Source organism: Nomascus leucogenys, chromosome 22a, assembly GCF_006542625.1.
Source record: "Nomascus leucogenys isolate Asia chromosome 22a, Asia_NLE_v1, whole genome shotgun sequence".
NCBI lineage: Eukaryota > Metazoa > Chordata > Mammalia > Primates > Hylobatidae > Nomascus > Nomascus leucogenys.
In genome coordinates this window covers 29099265-29121745 of record NC_044402.1, presented here as the reverse complement: position 1 = coordinate 29121745, position 22481 = coordinate 29099265, and the positions used below count along the sequence as shown (strand labels likewise).

The 22481-nt window shown below is 50.7% G+C and overlaps 1 protein-coding gene across 1 annotated transcript in view; it reads left to right on the top strand.

Annotated features, from left to right (window-relative positions):
• ESRRB (estrogen related receptor beta) overlaps window positions 1-22270 on the top strand; it is a 64258-nt gene extending 41988 nt beyond the window's left edge. The window contains 7 exon segments of the mRNA XM_030804309.1: window positions 1963-2073; window positions 2544-2705; window positions 11382-11651; window positions 18663-18901; window positions 20302-20449; window positions 20452-20504; window positions 21129-22270. Coding sequence (XP_030660169.1) covers window positions 1963-2073; window positions 2544-2705; window positions 11382-11651; window positions 18663-18901; window positions 20302-20449; window positions 20452-20504; window positions 21129-21155 — 1010 coding nt within the window. The 3' untranslated portion in view covers window positions 21156-22270.
• The last annotated feature ends 211 nt before the right edge of the window (window positions 22271-22481 follow it).

The following is a 22481-nucleotide window of genomic DNA, read 5'->3' as shown; positions in this document are numbered from 1 at the left end:
TTTCGCCATGGTGGCTAGGCTGATCTTGAACTCCTGACCTCAAGGGATCCATCCGCCATGGCCTCCCAAAGTGCTGGGATTACAGGGGTGAGCCACCGCGCCTGACCAGGGGAATTACCTTTAAACAGGAAGCCTGGGTGGGCTGCTGAGTAGACTCCCCCTCTTCCCGACTAAAAAACGTTTAGCACCAGGTACAAATACACCAGGTTGTGGGGTTGAAAAAGACATTGCTGACAAAAATGCGGAGTTGTGGGCTCACTCAGTGAACTCACAGCATCCTTGTCCTCCGGGGCTGGAGTCCTGAACTGAAAACACCTGGGGCAGCAGAGGGGTTGGGGTAGTGTCCTCAGCATCCCAAAGTTCCTTTAGGGCAATGTGCACTTAAAGGAATTTTCTCCACTCATTCAGTAAACAAAGTAATTTTGCTTTCAGTTGCTCTAGGAAACTTCCTCCTTCCCAGGGACTTAAATTTAGTAGCTGAACATCCTAACAAAGAAATAGCCAGAAAATAGCCCCAGGCATAAATGGGCTCTAAATCATTATTCCATTAAGTAACCATTGTTCTGACTTTCCCTTGCCTGTTCTGGAGAAAGGCCTGAATCCGGGGGACTGGCAGCCAACACTCTGGGGCTGAAGGATGGACAAGGCTGGGACAGGGAGGAAGATTCTGTTTCTTCTGCTCCCCATCTAGGAAGCACCGGAGTTTATTAGAAAAGGGAAAGACAGGGCCCTGAAGGTCAACTGACTGGGGCTCTGCGAGGGTGATACTCACTGCCTTTGGGGAAAAGAACAGATGTTGAACCTGCCCTGCGGCAGCAGAGGCTGAGGTGGCAACCCAGCTTTCTTCTCTGAGGACTCTGGTCTCCGTGTCTGACTTCTTGTGTGTTTCAGTCAAGGCCCATTTCATGATCAGGAAAAGGGAGCTGTTCAGTGAGCTCAAGGTAAGGACTTCAAGAAGGGACGTTGTCTGAGGCTGGCCTGGAAGAGCCACAGCAAGAAGGCAGAAGTGGCTTCCAGGCTCCACAGGGCCCCAGCACCATGCTTGGGGCACCTGCTCTCTGGTGCTTTTTGTGTTGGTTCATGCTTTGTAAGCAATTTGTTGGGATTCATCCTTGCAGGCCAGGCCACATCAGTGGGTAGCCAGTCTGAGCTGTGTGCCCACCTGGGGCCCTGTGCCTTCGATCTGCTGGTGGGGGGCATGAAATGGTACCAACGTGTCTGTCCAGGCAGCAGGAGCTGTGGGTGAGGCAGGCTTCTGGAAGGCAAGTTGGATTCAGTGACAATGACAGATCTCTCCAGGGTAAACTCTCACTCCTGGAAGTGGGTGTCGACGTGGAGTAGCCACAGCTGCTTTTGAACCTACTTTCAAGATATTTCCAGGCACTGATTTTCCAGTCCAGAGGTGGCCAGTCCAACTGTTGCATTCCCATCCCCTGGGGACTTGTGTAAAGACAGACTCTAGAGCTTTATGCTAGAACCTCAGAGAGTGGCATCTAGAAATTGACATTTGTAATTAGCACCTCCCCAGATGCTTCTTGTGTGAAAAGTTTGAAAACCCTTGAAGTGCCTGTGAATGACCGGGATTCCTTTCTTTTGTTGGCAAGTTAACTTAACCCTCCCTGGATTCAAAGCAGATCTAACATAATATGACTTCTTCCGCCAACACTTGGTAGAGTGCCTTTGTTGACATAAGGAGAACCAAGGGCTGAGGGTTGCTTGGGATTGATTTCAGAAGGATGCTGAATCCAGAGAGACAGATCCAGGCCTGGGGCAACTGGGATGCGCCATTACTGTTAGACAATTATTTTAGGATTGTCCAGCCACCTGGCCTGAGGCTGGCTGTGGGGCAGTTGTCAAAGGTCATTGGAGCAAGGCCCTGAAGGACCCAGCCAGTGCTGAAATTCCAAAGTCAGTGGTGATGTTGAACAACTCCTGAGATCTTTTCCCTTTCCTCTCCAATAGGTGTGCGCCTTGATCGAGTGCGTGGAGGCCGTCAGAAATACAAGCGACGGCTGGACTCAGAGAGCAGCCCATACCTGAGCTTACAAATTTCTCCACCTGCTAAAAAGCCATGTGAGTGTCAGGGCAGTCCCTGCCCCTTTTGCCAGCATCTGTACCTGGAACATCAGGCATCCCTTAGGGAAACGCCATCTTCCCACCACTGGGTCATGAGACAATGTGGATCTTGGGAGGTGACATCTGTGCCTGGCGTATTTAGAATGTGGCTCCAAATGAAGCATGGTCCTGACAAGCCACGGGCCCCAATGTCCAGAACATGCTCCCCCTTGCCCCCACCCAAAGTTGCTCTGCAGGTTCCTCCTGGAGAATTCATCAGGCAACTTCCCTTGGAGGGATATTTCTCAACAGCCCAGATCACCACTACCAGCAACTTCATGGAGCCAGAACAGGAGGGGACATTACAGCCGCTTTGACCTACCTGGAGCTCTTAGGAACCCAACTTTGCTTCCTGACCCATCTGAGCCTCCACTCCGGCCCCTTTCCTTTTTTCCCAGCATTTACCTTTCCCTCTTTGGTTGTTGCAGTGACCAAGATTGTCTCATACCTACTGGTGGCCGAGCCGGACAAGCTCTATGCCATGCCTCCCCCCGGTATGCCTGAGGGGGACATCAAGGCCCTGACCACTCTCTGTGACCTGGCAGACCGAGAGCTTGTGGTCATCATTGGCTGGGCCAAGCACATCCCAGGTGAGCATGTGGGACCAGGGGATAGTGTGGCCAGGGACTCTCAGCTGGTATCTCCGCAGCCTACCCATTGGTTGTGCTTCTGATGCCTGGATCCTGGACCCCAGAAGGCCTGTGAAATCCTGGCAGGCCTGTTTCTCTGAGCTTCTCCTCTCTCCTTGTGGCATTGGAGAGGAACAGATAGTTAGAAGGCCCAGTGAGGCTTCTACACTGCTGCAGCCTCTTCAGAATTAGTTATCATTTGAGGTGGGGCCATGTTTGGATCTACAATCAGTGTAATATTCAAAGAACAAGTTCCTTGAGCCCTTAAAGGGCAAAGAGTAGGGTTTTCTTGTAGATCTTATTGGAATGATGCCGGAAAACAACAGAAGAAAGACTAACTCTCTCTTCCTATTGGAGGCAGCAGAATGGAGCAGTGAAGAGCATGGGCTTGGGAATCAGATCGGGATTCCAATTCTGGGTCTGCAGCTTACTAGCTAAGTAACCCTAGGTAGGCCACCTGACCTCTCTGTCAAATGGCAATACAAGAGTCCCCCACTTTGTGAGCTTTGATGTGACCATGAAATGAGATCCTGTGTGTGAAGTGTTCGGCACAGTGTCTGGCATGTGCTGGCATCAGTTGCATGCCCACTATTGCCATTCACCTGATCTCTAAGGGAGGCCTGTCTCTGGATTGGCTTCTGAGATTTTAAGGGTCTTTCTGGTGCGGAAAGTGTGTGTTACATGTTTCAGGCTGTGTGGACTTATCTTCGCTGTGTGTGGACCCAAACCCTGCTTTCAGCCTCTCTAGGTCTGGGCAGATGGTGGGAGCTTTTTTATTTTTGTAGACACCAACACCCATGTATTCTACATTACATACATAGGGGGCCTTTCTCTGTGCAATTTATTCCTCAACTCCTTTAAGACTCTAATAAGTTGACTCAGAGTGTGGTAGAAACATCCTTTTATCTTTCTGGTAATGACTCACCATGAACATGGGACAATTCAGCTTCCTATGTGTAGATCCGTTTTTGGTTTGTTGTGGCTCTGAAAGGTGAATACAGCATGCAGACGAGACAGCAAAGGTGACCTAGACTTTAGATACCAAGACCTACAGTTGTTTGTTTGTTTGTTTTTTGAGACAGAGTCTTGCTCTGTTACCCAGGCTGGAGTGCAATGGCACGATCTCGGCTCACTGCAACCTTCGCCTCCCAGGTTCAAGTGATTCTTGGGCCTCAGCCTCCCGAGTAGCTGGGATTACAGGTGCCCGCCACCACACCCAGCTAATTTTTTTGTATTTTTAGTAGAGACGGCATTTTGTCATGTTGGCCAAGCTGGTCTCGAACTCCTGACCTCAAGTGATCTGCCCACCTCGGCCTCCCAAAGTGCTGGGATTATAGGCAAGAGCCACCATGCCTGGCCCAAGGCCCACAGTTGATTGAGGGAATAAAAAATGTCCTTCCACGTGAGACCTTACATGCCCAAGTTGCAGGAAGGAGCCTTCCTGTGGACAGGGACTCACAGAGATATCAGATGGCCCAGAGGCTCTGCTGGCAGGGACTGCCTGGTGGCCCCTGGGCATTCTGACCAGGGATCTGGGCTGGTACGCCCTTACTAAGGAGCTCAACCTCTCAGGGATTACACACTCAGTAGTTTTTGAATCTGCCCAGTGCTGGTTCAGCACAGATGTGGGGTCAGGCCACTGCTTAAGACACTTCAGCCTGGATTGCTCCACTAACCCAGGGCCAAATTGGGTACAAGTACCCCTGCCCCCGCCCCACACTCCTGTTCCAGGTTGAACAGATCCTGCCTCCTAGCAATGGCTCACGAGTGGCGCCTGGCGGTCCCCTGGGTCAATGCTTCCTTCTTCCACAACCCCACCCCTGTAACACCACGGAGGAAGTAGATAAGACCAGGAGACCCTGTCTCCCCTGCACTCATTTTTCTCTGTGCCTGTCCACCTCCCAGCTCCATCTCCCATCTGTGCCCAACCAAGAGGGCAGGGCTAGAGCAGAGTGAGTGCTAAAGGCATAGACTTTGGAATCAGGCAGCCTGGGCTTTCATCTCAGCTCTGTCCTTACTGGCCTTGTGCAAGATACTTAATTTTTCGGAGCTTCAGTGTCCTTGTCTGTAAAATGGGAATCACGGTAGAGCCCCTTCAAGGAATTGCCGTGAGGATGTAGCGCGCTTAGTGTGTACACTGGGTGAATGGCAGAGACGCTTACCAGGACTGTTGTGGTTGCCAATAGTAATAAAAGCCTCCTTTCATGGCTTCATTTATCCTTGTCCAAAGCCGAATTCTTTCTGGTAAAAAAATAAAATAAAAACAGGGACTCAGTTGTCCGTCTTAAATGCTAATTTGCCTATTTTGCATAAATCTGCATGCTGAATTCTTTGCCTCCTGACCTTCCAGTGTTTAAGGTAAAATTAATTAGTGGAGTCTCCTGCCACTGCATGTAAACCTCATACTAAGGGCAATGACATAATCAAGTGCCTGTTTTTTTTTGTTTTTTTTTTTTTGAGATGGAGTCTCCGCTCTCTCGCCTAGGCTGGAGTGCAGTGGTGCGATCTCGGCTCACTGCAATCTCCTCCCAGGTTCAAGTGATTCTCTTGCCTCAGCCTCCCGAGTAGCTGGGACTACAGGCACGTGCCACCACCCCTGGCTAATTTTTTTTTTCTATTTTTAGTAGAGATGGGGTTTCACCATGTTGGCCAGGCTGGTCTCAAACTCCTGACCTCAAGGGATCCGCCCGCCTCAGCCTCCCAAAGTGCTGGGATTATAGGCATGAGCCACCATGCCAGGTGCCTGATATTTTTCAACAAATCAACTTTATCCCATCTCAGATTAGATGGAGAATACATCTGAAGACGGGCTCCCTATCCCTGAGAGAGAGAGAGAGAGAAAGAAAAAGAGAGAGAGAGCTGGTTGAGTAGGGAGGATAAAAGCTGGAGCCCACCCTGGGGCCTGTGTTGGCTCCTGTCCATCTAGTTCCTGCACAGACAGAAAGAGGGGGACTGGCCACTCCAGGCTGCTCAGGAGTAGAGCTCTGAAGAATTTAGGCCACTGTCCTTAAACGCAAAGTACCGCATCTCACGAGAGGGCATTGCACATTTAGCTTTGCATGCACAAATTGAGAAGTCACTACACATGAGGTCCCCTGATAGGAGTTGTGGCTGAGACAAGGAATTAATTTTGCCCCAAGGATCCCATTTGGAACAAGGCTGACTTCCAGGGGGAACTTGGTTCACTCAGAATCCCAGCCATTGTTCAAGTCAGTCTGACATTGTCCTACCCCAAATGCAGGTTTTTTACCTTGAGTTGAATGTTCCAAGTATTGGGTTCCCCATAGGGCAAGCCCAAGTCTTTAGAGTGTCCACTTCTTACTCCAAGAGATCAAGAGCTAGCAGACTTTAATAGGCAGTGGAGAATCACTTGATGAATTGCAGCCTCCTCCAAATGACCCGAGCCTGCCATCCTGCCTCCCTGGGCAGCCTCATGCCTGTGCCAGCCAGGAGAGCCTGCCCAGGGAGTCTCCACCACCCTGCCCTGCCCAGGCTCCCATGTGCAGGGCATCCCCAGAGGCCTCTTCACAGAAGTCCCTCAGCGGCGCTGCTCCCAGGTAGCCCCCGTCTGACTCAATGAAATATGAGCTGCCGAGTGACAGCAGCTGTGTCTGAAGTGGCCCCAGATCCTATAATTACATCTCCCTTTATTACCTCTGCTAATGGCCCTCCAGGTCGACAGAAACGATCATAAATTAACAGATTATGAACTCCACTTGCCACAAATTACGTGCTTTTTTTCCCTTCTTCTTCAATTCTAGGAGCTTGTGGTGCCAAATCACGGACGGGGGGATGGGGAGCTTGGGGAGAGCCTGAATGTTATTAGATGAGTTGGTGCAGATAAAACAATTTTCCTGGGGCAGCAGAGCTCCAAGTGGGAGCCTGGGGAGCCAGGAGCTCTGGGCAGGCCCAAGAGCCTCAAGGGGGCGGTGCCGCCTGCAGTGAGCCCGGCACAGGGACATTCCTGCACTCCCAGGGGCACCCCCAGACCATCCCAGTAGCCTTTTCAGGGGCCTCTTGGTCCCAGAGCTACTAATAACTTGAGAATGAGACCCAGCCCAGCTGAGAGAGGCAGGGGTGGAAGGCAATTTACTGAAGGGCAGGGAGAAGTGCCTGGGCTCCTTCTGGGTTTTAAGTAAAAGAATCTGTGGTTCTAGTAAAGACGTCAGATGGGACAGATGGGACAGATGGGTCGAAATTAAGAGTTCCAAATTCCCCATCCTAACCTTCCTTCTGGGAATTTCCTGGGCAGATACAACCACTGTGTGGGGTGTGTGTGTGGGGGGGGGGCATGTGTGTCCCCCAGTCCATGGGCTTATACCCTAACACTGCTTTACATCTGCTTTTTCCATTTAATTATACAAAATACTAGCACTTACCTGCACTAAGCAGAGTTCTAAGTGTTCCACATGTCAGCTCATTTAATCTGAACAACCCCACGAGGTGAGTGCTGTTATGATTCCCATTTTACAGATGAGGAAACCGAGGCACTGAGAGGCAGACTTGCCAGGGTCACAGCTAGTGATCAGCAGAGTTAGGAATCTGATCTCTGTGTTCATACGATTACACCCTTTTTGCCCCCTTGGGTGTCTTTCCACGTCCACACAGAGTTCTAACTTATTTGGCACATTCATTTAACTAAAAATTACATCTATATAATAATCACATGTATTACATTAGTTACTTTTTTTTTTCTATTTTGAATCATTTCAAGCAGTGATCTAATACCCTTTTACATTTATCTCTTTGTCTTTATTCGTACTTTTCTTTCTAGGATAAATTTTTTTTTCTTTTTTTTTTTTTTTTTGAGCCAGGATCTCGCTTTGTCACCCAGGCTGGAATGCAGTGGTGTGACCTTGGCTCACTGGAGCTTTGACCACCTGGGTTCAAGCGATCCTCCTGCTGTAGCCTCCCAAGTAGCAGAGATCACAGGCATGCACCACCATGTCCGGCTAATTTTTAAATTATTTGTAGAGATGGGGTTTCGCCATGTTACCCAGGCTGGCATTCCACTCCTGGGCTCACGTGATCCTCCCACCTTGGCCCCCAAAGTTCTGGGATTACAGGCGTGAACCACTGTGCCTGGCCACTAGGAGAAATTTCTAGCAGTAGAATTGCTAGGTTGAAGGGAGCATGCCTTGTATTTTATTTTTAATTTAATTATATTTATGACTTACTTTTATTTTTAAGCATCTTAAGCACTGACAGGGTTCAGAAGCCAAATGTAGACACAAATGTATGTAACAGAAGTCTCACCTCTATCCCCGTCCCCTCCCACTCCGACCTCCGAGAAGTCACCACTTTTTCTTTCTCAGTTTTCCTTCTGGTGTTTCTTTTTGCAAATACTAGAAAATATTTGAACTATTTCAGATATTAAAAGATATTGGATATCTCCCCCTCCCTTCCTTGCACAAAATGAAGAAGGCTGTATCACCATTCAGCGCTTTGGAGTATACATTTGGATTATCAAAGCTATTTTCAGGGCTTTTTGAAAATGATCAGGGAGGAAGAGAGTGATCAGGGGCTGAGTCCAGAACTCGAAGCAGCCTATCAGAGGTTTGGGAACAGGCCTCCCGGGTACATCCTCCCATGGCGGCACAAAACTTTCCAAGTCCAGTCTCCCTCCCACCACCAAAGGGCAGGGCCTGACTCCTACAAGATAGGCAAAGGCAGCTAACCCTGAACCTGAGTCCAAAGATCTTAGAGGGTCTAACCAAGTACTGTGGGCACATTTTCTTGTCTCCTGGGAGTCGAAGCCTGTGGCATTTGTCCATTCTCTCTCTCCTTTTAGCTGCAAAGGTTTGTCAGGCAGCTTCTTTGCTGTGCCCAGCCGCGGGGGTAGGGGCAGGAACAGCTCAGTGTCTGTGCAGCCTGGGAACTCAGAGCTGGGATGGGCTATCCAGGGGCACCTGGGCATGTGCCTCATCAAATGTGCCCTCACCACCCCGCTTGAGAGCTCAGCCCTCAAGGCTCCCCTTCCACAAAGCCTCCCCAGACTCTCGTTTGGACCACCTTCCCCAGTTGCATGCTCTCAGAGCCCTGCATTTGCTGTAGCTCTTCTTAAATGGCAACTTTGTGCTGATTTGTGCCCTTTGGTGTGTGTCTTCCACTTCACGGTAAACCCTTGAAGGCAGGGAGCAGTTCTGGACTGAGCACACCATTCTGTCCCTGGTGCCTAGCACAGGCCTGGCACTTAGTAGGTGTTCAGTAAGTTTTTGCTGAATGTCTCAAAGGGCAGAAAAGCATTCTAGTAACATCCTAATGATTGTACCTGCAGGATTCACTGCACAGGGGACTTTTCCCTGCGTTTCCAGAAGGCTAGTCCTTACCTCATCCTCCCTCTCCACCACCTTCCAATTCAGTTGTCTGCTAATTTCGCCCCTGCCCTCCTCCTCCATCTCCCCTCCAGTCTGTCTGCTTTTAGACCCCCTCCCTAGAGCTGTCCAACACTCCCCCCACACACTCTCCGGTGCTGGCTGATTGGTATCTGTTAATTAATGTTGCCCAAGGCCTCTCTCCTACTCAAAGACCTGATAAGGGAAATTGGATGTCCATTTCTATCTATCTTTTATTACCTCCCAGCTCCCCCGGCCACCACAGGCAGCCACACACCCTCTCCCATGCGGGGAATCTGGACAACCACACACACACACACACACACACACACACACACACACACCCTGATCCCCTGTCGAAGCCTCTCCCCTGAGAAGGTGCATCAATCAAAGCTCCCCCGTGTCAGTTGGTGTAATCACTCCTGCTCTTTTGTTGATCACCCATGGATTCCATTAACCGGTGGTGATCTGAGGCCCAAGTTGTATAGATCAGTCTTGGGAACCGTGATAATTCACTTGGAGAATGCTCACAGGGTAAGGGTGGCCTGCCTACTCAGGGGCCTTCAGCTCCAGGAGTGCCCCCTAAGGTTCAACTGCCATGCCCTGTGTGGAAGCCAGGGAAGAAGTGGCATTTGGAGACAGGACAGCAGATGGATGGAGGAGACCACACAAGCCAAAGAGCTGGGTGGTCCAGAAGCTCAGGACCACCCAGGCCTCCAGGCAAGTCCAGAGAGGAGAAGTGAGTGATGCCAATGATGTGTCAACGACAACAATAATATTAATAGTAAAAACAGCCACAGCCATCACCAGCACCCTAGCATGTTGAGTGCTGATGGCGCCAGGAGAGGTGCCCAGCACTTTACGTGCATCTTCTCTTTTCGCCCCCACAGCACCCCACATCAGAAAGTGGCTTCCAGCCAGGGATAGGGTCTAAGTCAGCAAATGAAGTAGAAAGTCCTTCCTAGGCAAAATTACCCCTGGAAAAAATCCCTTCATGTCAGTTACCCATAGTGCATGGTGCAAACAACTTTGTGGATGCTCTTCCTTCTTTGAATAAATCCAGCATGTCCGTGTTAGAACCAGTCACTGGGTTTCTGTTTGAATCTCCAGTGAAGTTACTGCCTTGTGTTTGGTGGTTAAGATGTTTGAAAATCAGCCGACTTATTTATTTACTTACTCTCTCTTACTCTCCTATAAATCAAGATGTTAATTGACTTTGCCTAATTTAAGTGCATGTATAATGCAATTCCAGTATATTATCATTGTTTTGCAGTGAGGACTTTCATCTCATCATTAGTAATAATAGCTCAGTAAATACTTTGTATGTTCTGGAATCATTGTCTCATTTAGACCTCACAGCGACTCTCTGAAGTAGACCCTACTACTATACCATTTCCTAGATGAGGAAGCTAAGGTTTGGAGAAGTTGCACGGTTTTCACAAGGTCAGCCTACAGCTAGTAAGTGGGAGTCAGGGTTCAACCCAGGCAATCCCCACAGCTCACTGGACAAGACAGTGTCACAATTCTGGAGACTTCTCCATGCCCAACTTTATTTTCACTGTGGAATCAGCCTCCTCAATAGCAGGGAGGGGGGAACTACCATGATTCCAAGCTCCCAGAACAGGCCTGCTGGGTCATCGTTAAGCGGAGAGTGGTGGCCCGGGAAGAGGGGCTCGGACCCTGGGAGGACAGGCTGTCCTGTGAGAAAGTGCCCCTGACCCCGGGGGCTCTCGATCTCTTAGCAGCCCCAGGCCGTGGTCACTGGGGCCTTCCCCTGTGGCTTTGAACAGCTGCGTCCTCATTCTTGGTCAGGCCTGTGGGTCTCTGCACAGCTGAGACTGCATCAACGATCAGGTGTCATTTTCAGACACCAAAGCCTCCCCTGGTTTGAGCAGAGAGTGGGCCCTGGAAACTCCCCAGAGTGGCCCAGAGCATGTACTGCTGCCTCCTGGTTCCAGTATGTACTCAGTCACTCCTTTAACTACAAATGCATTGAATTAATCAAAAAGCCTCCACAGACGTTTGGAAAATACCATAGAACTAACAATAATAATGATAACAACAACTGTCAACATTGACTGAGCTCTTCTTTTGTAAGTCTTTTCCGTGAATTCCAAGTCTGACGCATTACCCAAGGGAGGACAGTGAGTCTTACACCACACAGGGAAGGCCCGGGAGCAGGATCCAGGGGTGCCAGGGACACAGCCACACCCTGCAACCTCTGCCCCCCAGCGAGCCCCAGGGAGGCCCCTGGTCCGCCCTCCTGACCTGCTGCTGCCCTCTGTGCCCCCTGTTCCTGCAGGCTTCTCAAACCTCTCCCTGGGGGACCAGATGAGCCTGCTGCAGAGTGCCTGGATGGAGATCCTCATCCTGGGCATCGTGTACCGCTCGCTGCCCTACGACGACAAGCTGGTGTACGCTGAGGACTACATCATGGACGAGGAGCACTCCCGCCTTGCGGGGCTGCTGGAGCTCTACCGGGCCATCCTGCAGCTGGTACGCAGGTACAAGAAGCTCAAGGTGGAGAAGGAGGAGTTTGTGACGCTCAAGGCCCTGGCCCTCGCCAACTCCGGTAAGGGCGGCGGCGGGGCCTGGAGGGGGAGCTTCTAGGGGTCTGCATGGGCCTAGCCAGCCCATCTCTGGGGCCTGTGGGCAGGGCTGGCTGCCATGGATAGAGATGAAAGGAAAACACTGAAACTTTTTATTACCAAAGATTGTCCAAGGGGTGGCCTGCAGATAAAAAGCTGGCGATGAAGGCTGGCACTGGCCGAGCATTTCCTAAGCCTCAGACATCCAGACTGGCACATTGGCTAAGGACATGGGTCCTGAGGCCACATTGCTAAGGAGCAAATCCCACGTCTACCAATTGGGCAAGTTGCTTCAGTCTATGCCTCAGTTTCTTCATCAGTAAAAGGAGGGCAGCAAACAGTCCCTACTCTACAAGGCTATTGACAGGATTTCTTTATACATAATTATACTGCTTGCAACATGCTTGGCACATAAAAAGCACTCAATTATTTATGTGTTTATTATAGACGGGGTCTTGTTCTGTTGCCGAGGTAGGAGTGCTGTGGCTTGATCCTAACTCACTGCAGTCTCAAACTTTTGGACTCAAGCCATCCTCCCACCTCAGCCTCCTGAGTAGCTGGGACTACAGGCATGTGCCATTATTCCGGCTAATTCTTATTTCTATTTTTTATTGAGATGGGGTCTCACTATGTTGCCCGGGCTGGTCCCAAACTCCTGGGCTCAAGCAGTCCTCTCACCTCAGCCTCCCAAAGTGTTGGCACTACAGGTATGAGCCACCACGCTCCGCGTCAACTTATTAAATTAGCTAGGAGTTTATTGAATTCTTACAAACAACCCAAGAGTAAAATTCTTATTATTGCAACCCCATTTTACAGATGTGGAAGCCGAGACCTGGAAAAGTAAAGAAAATCGCCCAGGGTCACACAGTTAAAAAGTGTCAGAGTTAAGAGTCAAACCAAGGTCCTCTGATTCCAAAATCAACCTTAACCTATACCCACTCCTTGAATCTTTCAAGTCAAATTTCTTGAACACAGGAGGATAAAACCTTCCTAACTGAGTGGTTTAAGCTGGGGTTACAAAGGAGGAATCACTCCATTTAATTAGCAGCCACCAACTTCTGGCTAGATTATCTGAGGAGAGAGGCAGGCACTGGGTAATGCCAGTGAGTGGACTTGAATGTAACCAACATCCACACTTAGAGAGCTTCCACACTATTCAGGGAATAGTGCTGGGTGCCAGGGGGCTGCAGGAGAAGGATAAATACAGGGTACCCTCCCTAAAGAGAGCACATGTCAGGAATCACACACATAATTCTGCTGCAGAGCAGTGTGTGGCAGAGTTAACCACCCAGGTCTGGGTCAGATAGACCCAAGTTCAAATTCTATCTCTGACACTTCCTAGCAGTATGACCTTGGGCAACTCAGGGTCCTTGTGTGTTCAGTGGGGATATTCTGAGCACCTCTTCCAAGCACTTTTTTTTTTTTTTTGAGACAGAGTCTCGCTCTGTGGCCTGGGCTGGAGTGCAGCGACGCAATCTCGGCTCACTGCAACCTCTGCCTCCCAGGTTCAAGCGATTCTTGCTTCTCAGCCTTCTGAGTAGCTGGGACTACATGCGTGCACCACCACACTCAGCTAATTTTTGTATTTTTAGTAGAGACAGGGTTTCACTATGTTGCCCAGGCTGGTCTCAAACTCCTGGCCTCAAGTGATCCACCCGCCTTGGCCTCCCAAAGTGAGGGGATTACAGGCGTGAGCAACCATGCCCAGCCCCAAGTGCTTTTGTGAGTATTAAAGATCGACTGACAATAAAGCACTCAGCCTGGTGCCTGGCCTAGAGGAAATGTTCAATAAATATTAATTATTATCATTATTATTAATGATAGAGGATACAAAGTGTTATTAGCATATGGAAGAGGAAGAACTGGCTCCCAGATGCAGACAGTATACACAGGGTAACCAACTGGTTTGCTCAATACTGTCCTGCTGATATGAAAGTCCCATATCCCAGGAAACTCGTCAGTCCCTGGCAAACTGGGACAGTTGGTTGCCCTAGCACATGGCTTCATGGCACATGCAGGGGGTGCTGTTGATGACCCACTTGGATCCCTTTTACTGGGTTGGTGCATCCATCCCCCAGCTGCTAACAGTTCCGAGGTACCCCTTTACAGGGCCTACCCTCCTCTGCCTTGCCCAGAGGGTTATGTGGCCCTTTCCTTGGCACCACCAGGCAATGGTGGACCCACATGGGAACAAAAGTTGAGATCAGAGCCCTGCATGGGATCAGGCTGAAGCCGAGGTCCCATCTTTGCCTTGCTTTCTCCTTTCCTGTGCTTCCTGCCTCCCCACTTCCTTTCTCCTGAACACATGCCCTCCATAAATGTCTGTACCTAAACCCCTGCCTCAGGCTCTGCTCCCAGGGAAGCTGATCTAACACAGAAAAGGATGCCACTTTTTTAGTTCAAATCTTTTATTAATAATAAATGAACGCAAAATAATATTAAAAATTTTACATACGTCCACAGAGAATATTTACACATTGAATTCCAAAATTGTAGTGCATTCTTTGTTAGAGAATCCTAATGCTGTTTTTTTAAAGTATAGTTTTAGATTTACAGAATAACTTTTTTTTTTTTTTTTTGAGACAGTTTTGCTCTTGTTGCCCAGGCTGGAGTGCAGTGGTGCAATCTGGGCCCACTGCAACCTCTGCCTCCTGGGTTCAAGTGATTCTCTTACCTCAGCCTCCTTAGTAGTTGGGATTACAGGTGCCTGCCACCACGCCTGGCTAATTTTTGTATTTTTAGTAGAGACATGGTTTCACCAGGTTGGCCAGGATGGTCTCAAACTCCTGACATTAGGTGATCCACCTGCATTGGCCTCCCAAAGTGCTGGGACTACAGGTGTGAGCCACCACGCCCGGCCAATTTTTCAGAATAATTGAGCAGATAGTACATAAAGTTCCAAACACCCACCCCATGCATGTCCCCCTTCCCCAGCACTTTCCTCGATTATTAATATCTTGCATTAATGCAGTAATGTGTTACAAATAGTGACCCAATATTGACATACGATTAAGTAAAGTCCATAGTTTCCATCAGGGTTCACTCTTTGTGTTGTATTTTTTTTTTTCTTTGCGATGGAGTTTCGCTTTTGTTGCCCAGGTTGGAGTGCAATGGCATGTTCTCGGCTCACCACAACCTCTGTTTCCTGGGTTCAAGCGATTCTCCTGCCTCAGCCTCCTGAGTAGTACACACCATCATGTCCGGCTAATTTTTATATTTTTAGTAGAGACGGGGCTTCCTCCATGTTGGTCAGGCTGGTCTCAAACTCCTGACCTCAGGTGATCCACCCACCTCAGCCTCTCACAGTGCTGGGATTGCAGGCGTGAGTCACTGCGCCCGGCCGCCTGTGTTGTATTGTTCTATAGGTTTTGACAAATGCATAATGACATGTTTCTACAATGACGTATCATACAGAATAGCATCACGGCCCTGTGCTTCACCTACACAGAGGGGAGCATTTGAACCAGGTATTGCAGAGGGCTTGGAGGTTCCGACGGGTGGAGGAGAAGCAAAAGCAGTTAAAGCAGAGGAAGCCAGGTGCACAAAGCCAGGTGCAGGAAGCTGGCCAGGCCTTGGAGCTCAAGTCCTCTATTCTGGGCTCTCCTAAGTTACACCAGACGCAGAGCTCAATCTTGTCTGTGTTGGGAGAGGCGAGTAAAGAGGTAGTGTCTCCTCCACTCTTACTTGGTCCTCAGTACCGGACCACACCACACCAGCTTTCAGCTGCTCTTCCCTTGATCTCACATGGACCTGCACACATACACACATGCACATGTATACATACAAACACATGCACATACATACAAACACACGCACATGTATACATACAAACACATGCACATACATACAAACACACACACATGTATACACACCCACACATACACACACATGTGAACACACATATGTGCACACACATACCCACATATGCACCACATACATGTGTATACACACATACACACACACCCCTACCTGAGGATCCGTGGTGGTTTGTCAATATGAATCCATCAGGAACTTCTGTTGGCATCAGACTTTGCCTGAGTGCACTTTGTCACATGGTATGAGGTTTCAGGTCTCTGGACTTCTTGCCCCAGCGACACATAGAGAGCCATCCTGCAGCTGGTGCACAGGATGAGAAGCTGGAGGTGGAGGAGGAGTTTGTGACGTTCAGGGCCTTGGCTGACCCCCAAGAGGGAACACACAGTGCTTATTCCAGAGAGCCGCAGGCCTTGATGAGGGGAATGCTTCCTTCCCAGCACGGAGGGGTTGAGCATGAGGCCCTGTTGTTATCAAGTAGATACTCAGAAAGCAGGCTGGCTAGTCTTTTTTTTTTTTTTTTTTTTTTTAAATAATGGTTTTCCAGCCTAGGCAACACAGTGAGACCCTTTCTCAGAAATAAATAAATAAATAAAATAAAGTAATGATTTAAAGGAGTGCTTGCCAAAGTACCTGTGATGAAGGACCCATTTTTAAATGTTTCAAAATGTTCAATCCATTATGGACAGATCATTTTGTAAAATACAACAAAAATAAATTATTAAAAAAATGAAATTAAAAACCAGATGTACAAAACATGAGCCAAATTTTTAAATTTTTACATATAACAGACATAAATATAAATCATCCTTCCAAAGTGCTATAAAGTTTCTAAATGCTTACTCTCAGTTTCTTATCACAGATCAGTAACATCCAGAGGGCAGGCAGGAGCCAGTCTGTGTACCATGTTTTGAGCAGGCTGGGTTTAAAGCGTGTACTTCAGGGTCAGTGAGACCTGGGTTCAAATCCTCCCTCTGCCACCTGCTGGCTGAGTGTCTGGCAACCTGACCTTTGTGAGCCTCAGTTTCCTCATCTGTGAAATAGGGAGAACAGCAGCTCATTGTGAAGAATGTGCAGTGACGCACATAAGGCCGTGGCCACCGTGCTTGGCACAGATCCCTCCTAGGTCATTGTGTTTCTGTTGGGCTCTGCGGGGCATAGTGGGTGGGCTGGGGAAGGGGAGCCAGTTGGATGTAGCTCCTGCTTCCAAGGGAGATAAGACATGAGCTTGGATGTGGCAGAAAGAGCCAGTGATTCCTGGCATGAGAGAGGATCATGTAAAGGGCTCAAGGCAGGAAGAGTAAATTGTTTTCAGCTGGGGAGGTAGAATCTGAGTGGGGTCTTAAAGCAAGAGATGGTTCAGTAGGATGGGAAGAGGGAGGGTAAACTTCTATAGTGGGGCCATCAGCTCCAGACAGAAAATGGGGAAAGAACAGGCCAGTTTCAGGGAGAGGCTAGAAAAGCAGGCTGGGGTCAGACCAGAAGCTCAAGGGCTGTGAAGGGATTGGATTGTGATGGGGTCAGTACAGGGAGGCAGGAAGGGTTGTGCAGGAGTGACCTGCCCCAGCCTTGAGGGAGAAAGATCACCCAGGCATGATAGAGAAAATGTGTTGGCTGGAGGAGGGATGGGTGCCAGGAGACCATTGAGGTGTCCTAGCAGCAGCCCCCAGGGCCGCCATGGGTGCCACTGCTGAGGCTGAGTGCACGGGATGACTCAGGTGTGGGTCCAGTGGCTCAGGCGGCTGACGCTGGGCAGAAGTGCCCAAGCACATCAGAGACAGACTGTGACCCCACACCACGGCCCCCTGGGAGCCTGCTGGCTGCCATTTACCCCACATCCCAGCCATCCCCAAAGCTCCCTGACAGCAGGAAAAATTCATAGCCATTGATTTTGTAATTAACAGTTTATCAATGCCATCGATACAGACCTGCTGATGGATTGCAAAGAAATTAATCTTGCAATGTTATTTTATTTCATTTTTGGTCAAAGGCAGCTGCCAATTTTGTCCTCCTTGGGGCGAGTCAGGGGAGGATGGAGAGGGTGGGGAGAGAGAGCTGGCAGGAGTCAGGAGCCCACATAGCAGGGCCCAGCCATGTTAGGTCCACACTCTGTAAGTGGCCGAGAGTGTAGGAATGGGGCCTTGCTTCAACTCCCACCTGATGACGAAGGAGTGCCACTGCCTTGGTAGCAGGGAGCAGAAAAATGTGGAGGAGGCTTGGGTGTGGGGCCAGTGAAGACCCAACCCTGCAAGGACACTCCCCCCCAGCCTGAGTCCCCATAGGAATAACACTACCTGACATTGACCAGGTGCTGACCAAGCTCTGGGTAATGTGCTGCTTCAGTCACCCTCACCACCACCCTGTGAGTCCTCACTCCTGTGTTTTACAGCCGGCTCAGACCCAGCTGTAATGTGGCCATCAGCAGGTGCCTCCCTGCCGTGCTGGGATATAGGTAAATTTTGTTTGAACCCCTAGGTCATGGCCTAAGTTCAAAACCTTTCCCAAGATTTTAGAGAACTCCCAATAGCTCCCTCCATCACCGTGCCTCATGCTGCCACCCTGACACAGAGCTCAGCCCCTATATCTGTGCCTGTATTCTGTGTCCTATAGCCAGAATTTTGTCAGGTTAGCGATTGCACTGAAGACCTGGGGAGCTGGTGCCTGGCAGCGGCAGCTGCAGTGGTTGTCATGGTGATAGTAGTGATGGGGCTAGGGGTGGTGGTAGGGGTGATACCGCTACCAGGGCACTGATTTGTGACAAGTTCTGTTATAAACGCTTGACCTGTTTAACTCCTTTAAGCCCTTGAGGTAGGCATGGCTATTATCCCATTTTACAAGTGAGGAAAATGAGACTCAGAGAAGTTAATAACTTGCCTAAAGTCACACAGCCTGCAAGTAAGGGATACAGGATTCCAACAGTCTGGCTCCAGGGTCTCTGCTGCCACCCCCTGGTGACCTCTTGAGAAATGTCCCCTGTAGACGCCAGTCTCTCCCTGCGTTTGAGTCCCAGCTCTGTCATTAGCTTCTGTGACCTCTCTGAGCCTCAGATTGGCTCTCTGTGAAGAGAGGGTTCTGAAGATACCCCTGCCTGCCTGCATGCTGCCTCCTGGACCCCAAGATGGCCCCCGCGCCAGGCAGCACTCCCCGGCCAAGCCTGCTAATGCTCGTCCTTGTGCCTGCAGATTCCATGTACATCGAGGATCTGGAGGCCGTCCAGAAGCTGCAGGACCTGCTGCACGAGGCGCTGCAGGACTACGAGCTGAGCCAGCGCCATGAGGAGCCCCGGAGGACGGGCAAGCTGCTGCTGACACTGCCCCTGCTGCGGCAGACGGCCGCCAAGGCCGTGCAGCACTTCTATAGCGTCAAACTGCAGGGCAAAGTGCCCATGCACAAACTCTTCCTGGAGATGCTGGAGGCCAAGGTGTGATGGCCCCGCACACGGACCAATGCCCACCTACAGACGGACAAACGGACAGACCGAGGTGGAGACCTCCACAGCCACCAGCCTCCACCTTCAACCCCTGTATCATGGCTCTGAGCTGTCCCAGAGGCAGGGGTTTCTCACCTCCTGGCTGTGTGCAGACTCCCGGGTGCAGTGGGGCGGGGGACAGGGATGGGGGGGCAGGGGTGTGGGGCTCGTCTGTAACTGGCTTTTTCTTTGGTATGTCTTTCCTTCTCCATGGGCGGTGTGGAGGCCTAGGCCAGGGCTGACTCCCTTTCGAAGTGGAGACCACCGGAGCAAGTGCCCCCTCCCCTCCACCGAGCCACCAAGAGGCAGCATGTGCATTTCCTAACTCCCTTGCCCCCTCCCCCATCTGCGGCCTGGGTGGGCACTGCTCAGGCTGGATACCACCTGGAGCTTTTCCTTCCGCAGAGGACAGGTACGCAAGGGACAACAGTATCTTTCTTCCAGAGGCCCTGCCTGCTCTGAGATCCTCTGGGGCCCCTCAAGAGGCCCCATACCTTCCACAGTTTCCACTCAGCTTTCAGCCAGGGCGGACCCACAGGAGAGCAGCAGCTAGAGCTCAAGTGCTTCCTGGGCACCCCACCCCTCGGGGCCTACCCCCCTGCCTGTCACCCACCACGCTGGTGTCCACCTGTCCTCCTCCTCTTCTCCTCCCCCGGGGAGTCCCCCGCTACTTCCTGACCCTACCTCAGAGCTCACTCACCCAGTGGGTTCAGCCAGCCACAGCGACTCCAGGGTCTATAGACAGGTACGTGCTGGCACAGAGAAGAGCGGGGACCACACCATCCTCCCCAGAACCCTCTCCCTCTTCTGCCTTCCCCCTCTCCCTCAAGGCCAGGTGAGCCTGTGAGAAGCTCAGGAGCCTGGCTCCATCTGAGAGCACCCCGGGGGGAGCATCAGGGCAGGATGAACAGAGACCCAGACTCATCTTTGCCAAGCACAGAAAGGTCCAGCAGCTGAGATAAGTAGGCAGGGGAGCCCCAAAGGGAGGGAGCTCAGCGGGGTGGCCTGCCTCATCCTTCCTGGCTTCCCTTCCCTGCACTCAGCATCATGCCGCAGGGCTAGTGTACCAGTGCCACAGGAGGGGTGCCCTCCTACCACACTTGGGCGACCAGAGGTTTGGTGTAGCTCCCCTGGGCACCGCGAGCATGCCAGCTCTCTGGCAGGACCCCTGCAGTCTCCCTGGCTGTGCCAGGTGACCAACCGTCTTGGTTTCTCCAGGATGTTTCTTTGTCCCAGGAAACTCCTCTACCCCAGGCACATGGGGACAGTGGGTCAACCCTATTTCTATGGATGGCCATGAAAAGTTTTCACTAACTCAAGGGGCAGCCCTGAACACCCATTTGTGCTCACAGGTTGGCCAAGAGCAGCTTAGAGGATCTCCCAAGGATGAAAGAGTGTCAAGCCATGATGGAAAATGCCCCTTCCAATCAGCTGCCTTCGTAAGCAGGGATCACAGCAACCCCCCGGGGATCCCCAATCCACGCCCTTCTAGTCCAACCCCCTCAACGAGAGAGGCAGGCAGATCTCACCCGGCACTAGGACACCAGGAGGCCAGGTGCCTTTCTGCAGCTTTTCCATGGAAGCCTTGGTCCCACCTCCCTGGCTCTACCCCAGGAACCTCCCGGCCTGGGCTTCTGGGCTGGGACATGCTGAGGTCATCCCAGACAGGAGGGAGGGCTGGCTGAAATCCACAAACTGCAGAGCAGCTCTCTGATGGTGTCCCACACAGAAAATGTTAAGGATTCCAAGAGCCCTCCCAGACCAGTGATGTGTCCCTCCAGCTCCCCTCGCCTGTGGGGAATCGGGTCTGAGTCACTTGATGAGTAGGCACTGGAGCCGTTACCCAGGATGCTGCATCCCTAGTCCTCCATGCAGCCCATCTTCCCTCATTTGGGTGGAGGTACACATTCGGGGCAAAGGCCCCTTCTCGGCATCAAGGAGCACCAGCTACAAACCAAGTCTAGCACAGTGTTAGAGGCTCTGCCCTGAGGTTCTGCTCCGGGGAAACCTTCACAGTAGAGACCTTGGGGTGTGTGCTTTGGGGGTCCCTCAGTCTCTCACTGTGCTGTGTCCTTGCAGCGGGGCCGAGGTAGCACCCTGCTCTGTCACTTGCTGCTCAAGCTGGAGGACCCAGGCAGCAGGGCATCGTGCCCAGCTGGCATCTGCTGTCCTTTGCTAGGGAAAGCATTTCTGGCTCACCATGTAAAATCTGGCTTGGAGCGAGTGGGTGTTCTGCACACTGGGCAGCTGTGCCTCACTGGATCTAGTGTTGCTGCGAGTGCCCTCACTTCAGAGCCCCTCTAGCAGAGTGGGGCGGATGCCCTGATGGTTGGTGTCCATGAGATGGAAGCTGCTTTTATACTTAAAACTCAGATCACAACAGGAAATGTGTCAGTAACAATGGACTTCCATCCAATGGGAAAGTTCCTGGTACTGAAGGGGTCCATTGGACACTCACAAAAGAAGTTCAGGGGCCAACTTCTTAGCTGGAAGCCTGGCAAGATGAGGACCCTCTCCGGGGAAGGGAGAGGACTGACTTAGTGGAAGGTGGTGAAGTGAGGAGAGTTTAGGGGACCCTCCCCATAATGGAACAGATCTCAAGTTTACCCTAAACCTGCCATTTCTGGAAAATCTGTAAAGAGGAAACAGCCTGTCTCAGTTGTATTCTCATGATACAGGTCATTTGAAATGAACCAAGAAATAAAACATAAAAATCCAACCATGGAGAAGGTGGTATGGCTGGGTTTTGTTTGGTCCCCTTGTCCTCATACGTTCTAAAGTTTCCAGACTGGCTTTGTCACTTTGTGAACTCATCATGTGTGAAAACCAATCTTTGCATATAGGGAACTTCCTCGGGCCACACTTTAAGAACCAAGTAAGAGGCTCTCAAGACTCCAGCAGAGTCAGGAGGCCATGGCAGAGCCTCAGAGGAGCTGGAACCTGCACCCACCTCTGTCAGGGGGGACCTCCTTTCCCCATAGACTCTGCCCTCCCTCTGTGCAGATGGAAGTGACAGGGGAGGGTGACCAGCTTGTGACAAGAAGACTGAAGGGTCCAGAGTCCATGCTCATGGAACAGCACCAAAGAAAAGCACTATGTGGAAAGATTGTTTTATTTTCTAATAATGATAATATGGCTGGAATGGCTTCTTAAGATGTATATATTTTTTAAAATGGCAGCTCCCCATTGCCGTATCACCTACTTGTACGTCTTTCTTCTTCTGTATATGTTCTCCCAGAAACCCCCATGTAAATCAAATGCCCTAGGATGCTTCCATCCTGGTCCCATGTATCTGGAATCTAATAAATAAGGAAAGGAACTATTGAGTTTCTTCACACATTGTCTTTCTGGGCTGACTGTCCCCCGGACAGCACTGCCCTTGGGTTTCAGGCTGAGGCTAGGAGAGGCCGTTGGGAGAGGCAACCCAGCCTTAGTGTTCCCTGGGAAGTCCCAAGGTGTCATTTTAAAAGCATGTTCCTCAGCAAAGCTCAGGAATGCAACTGGAGAAGTATGCTGCATGTCTGAGAAGCTC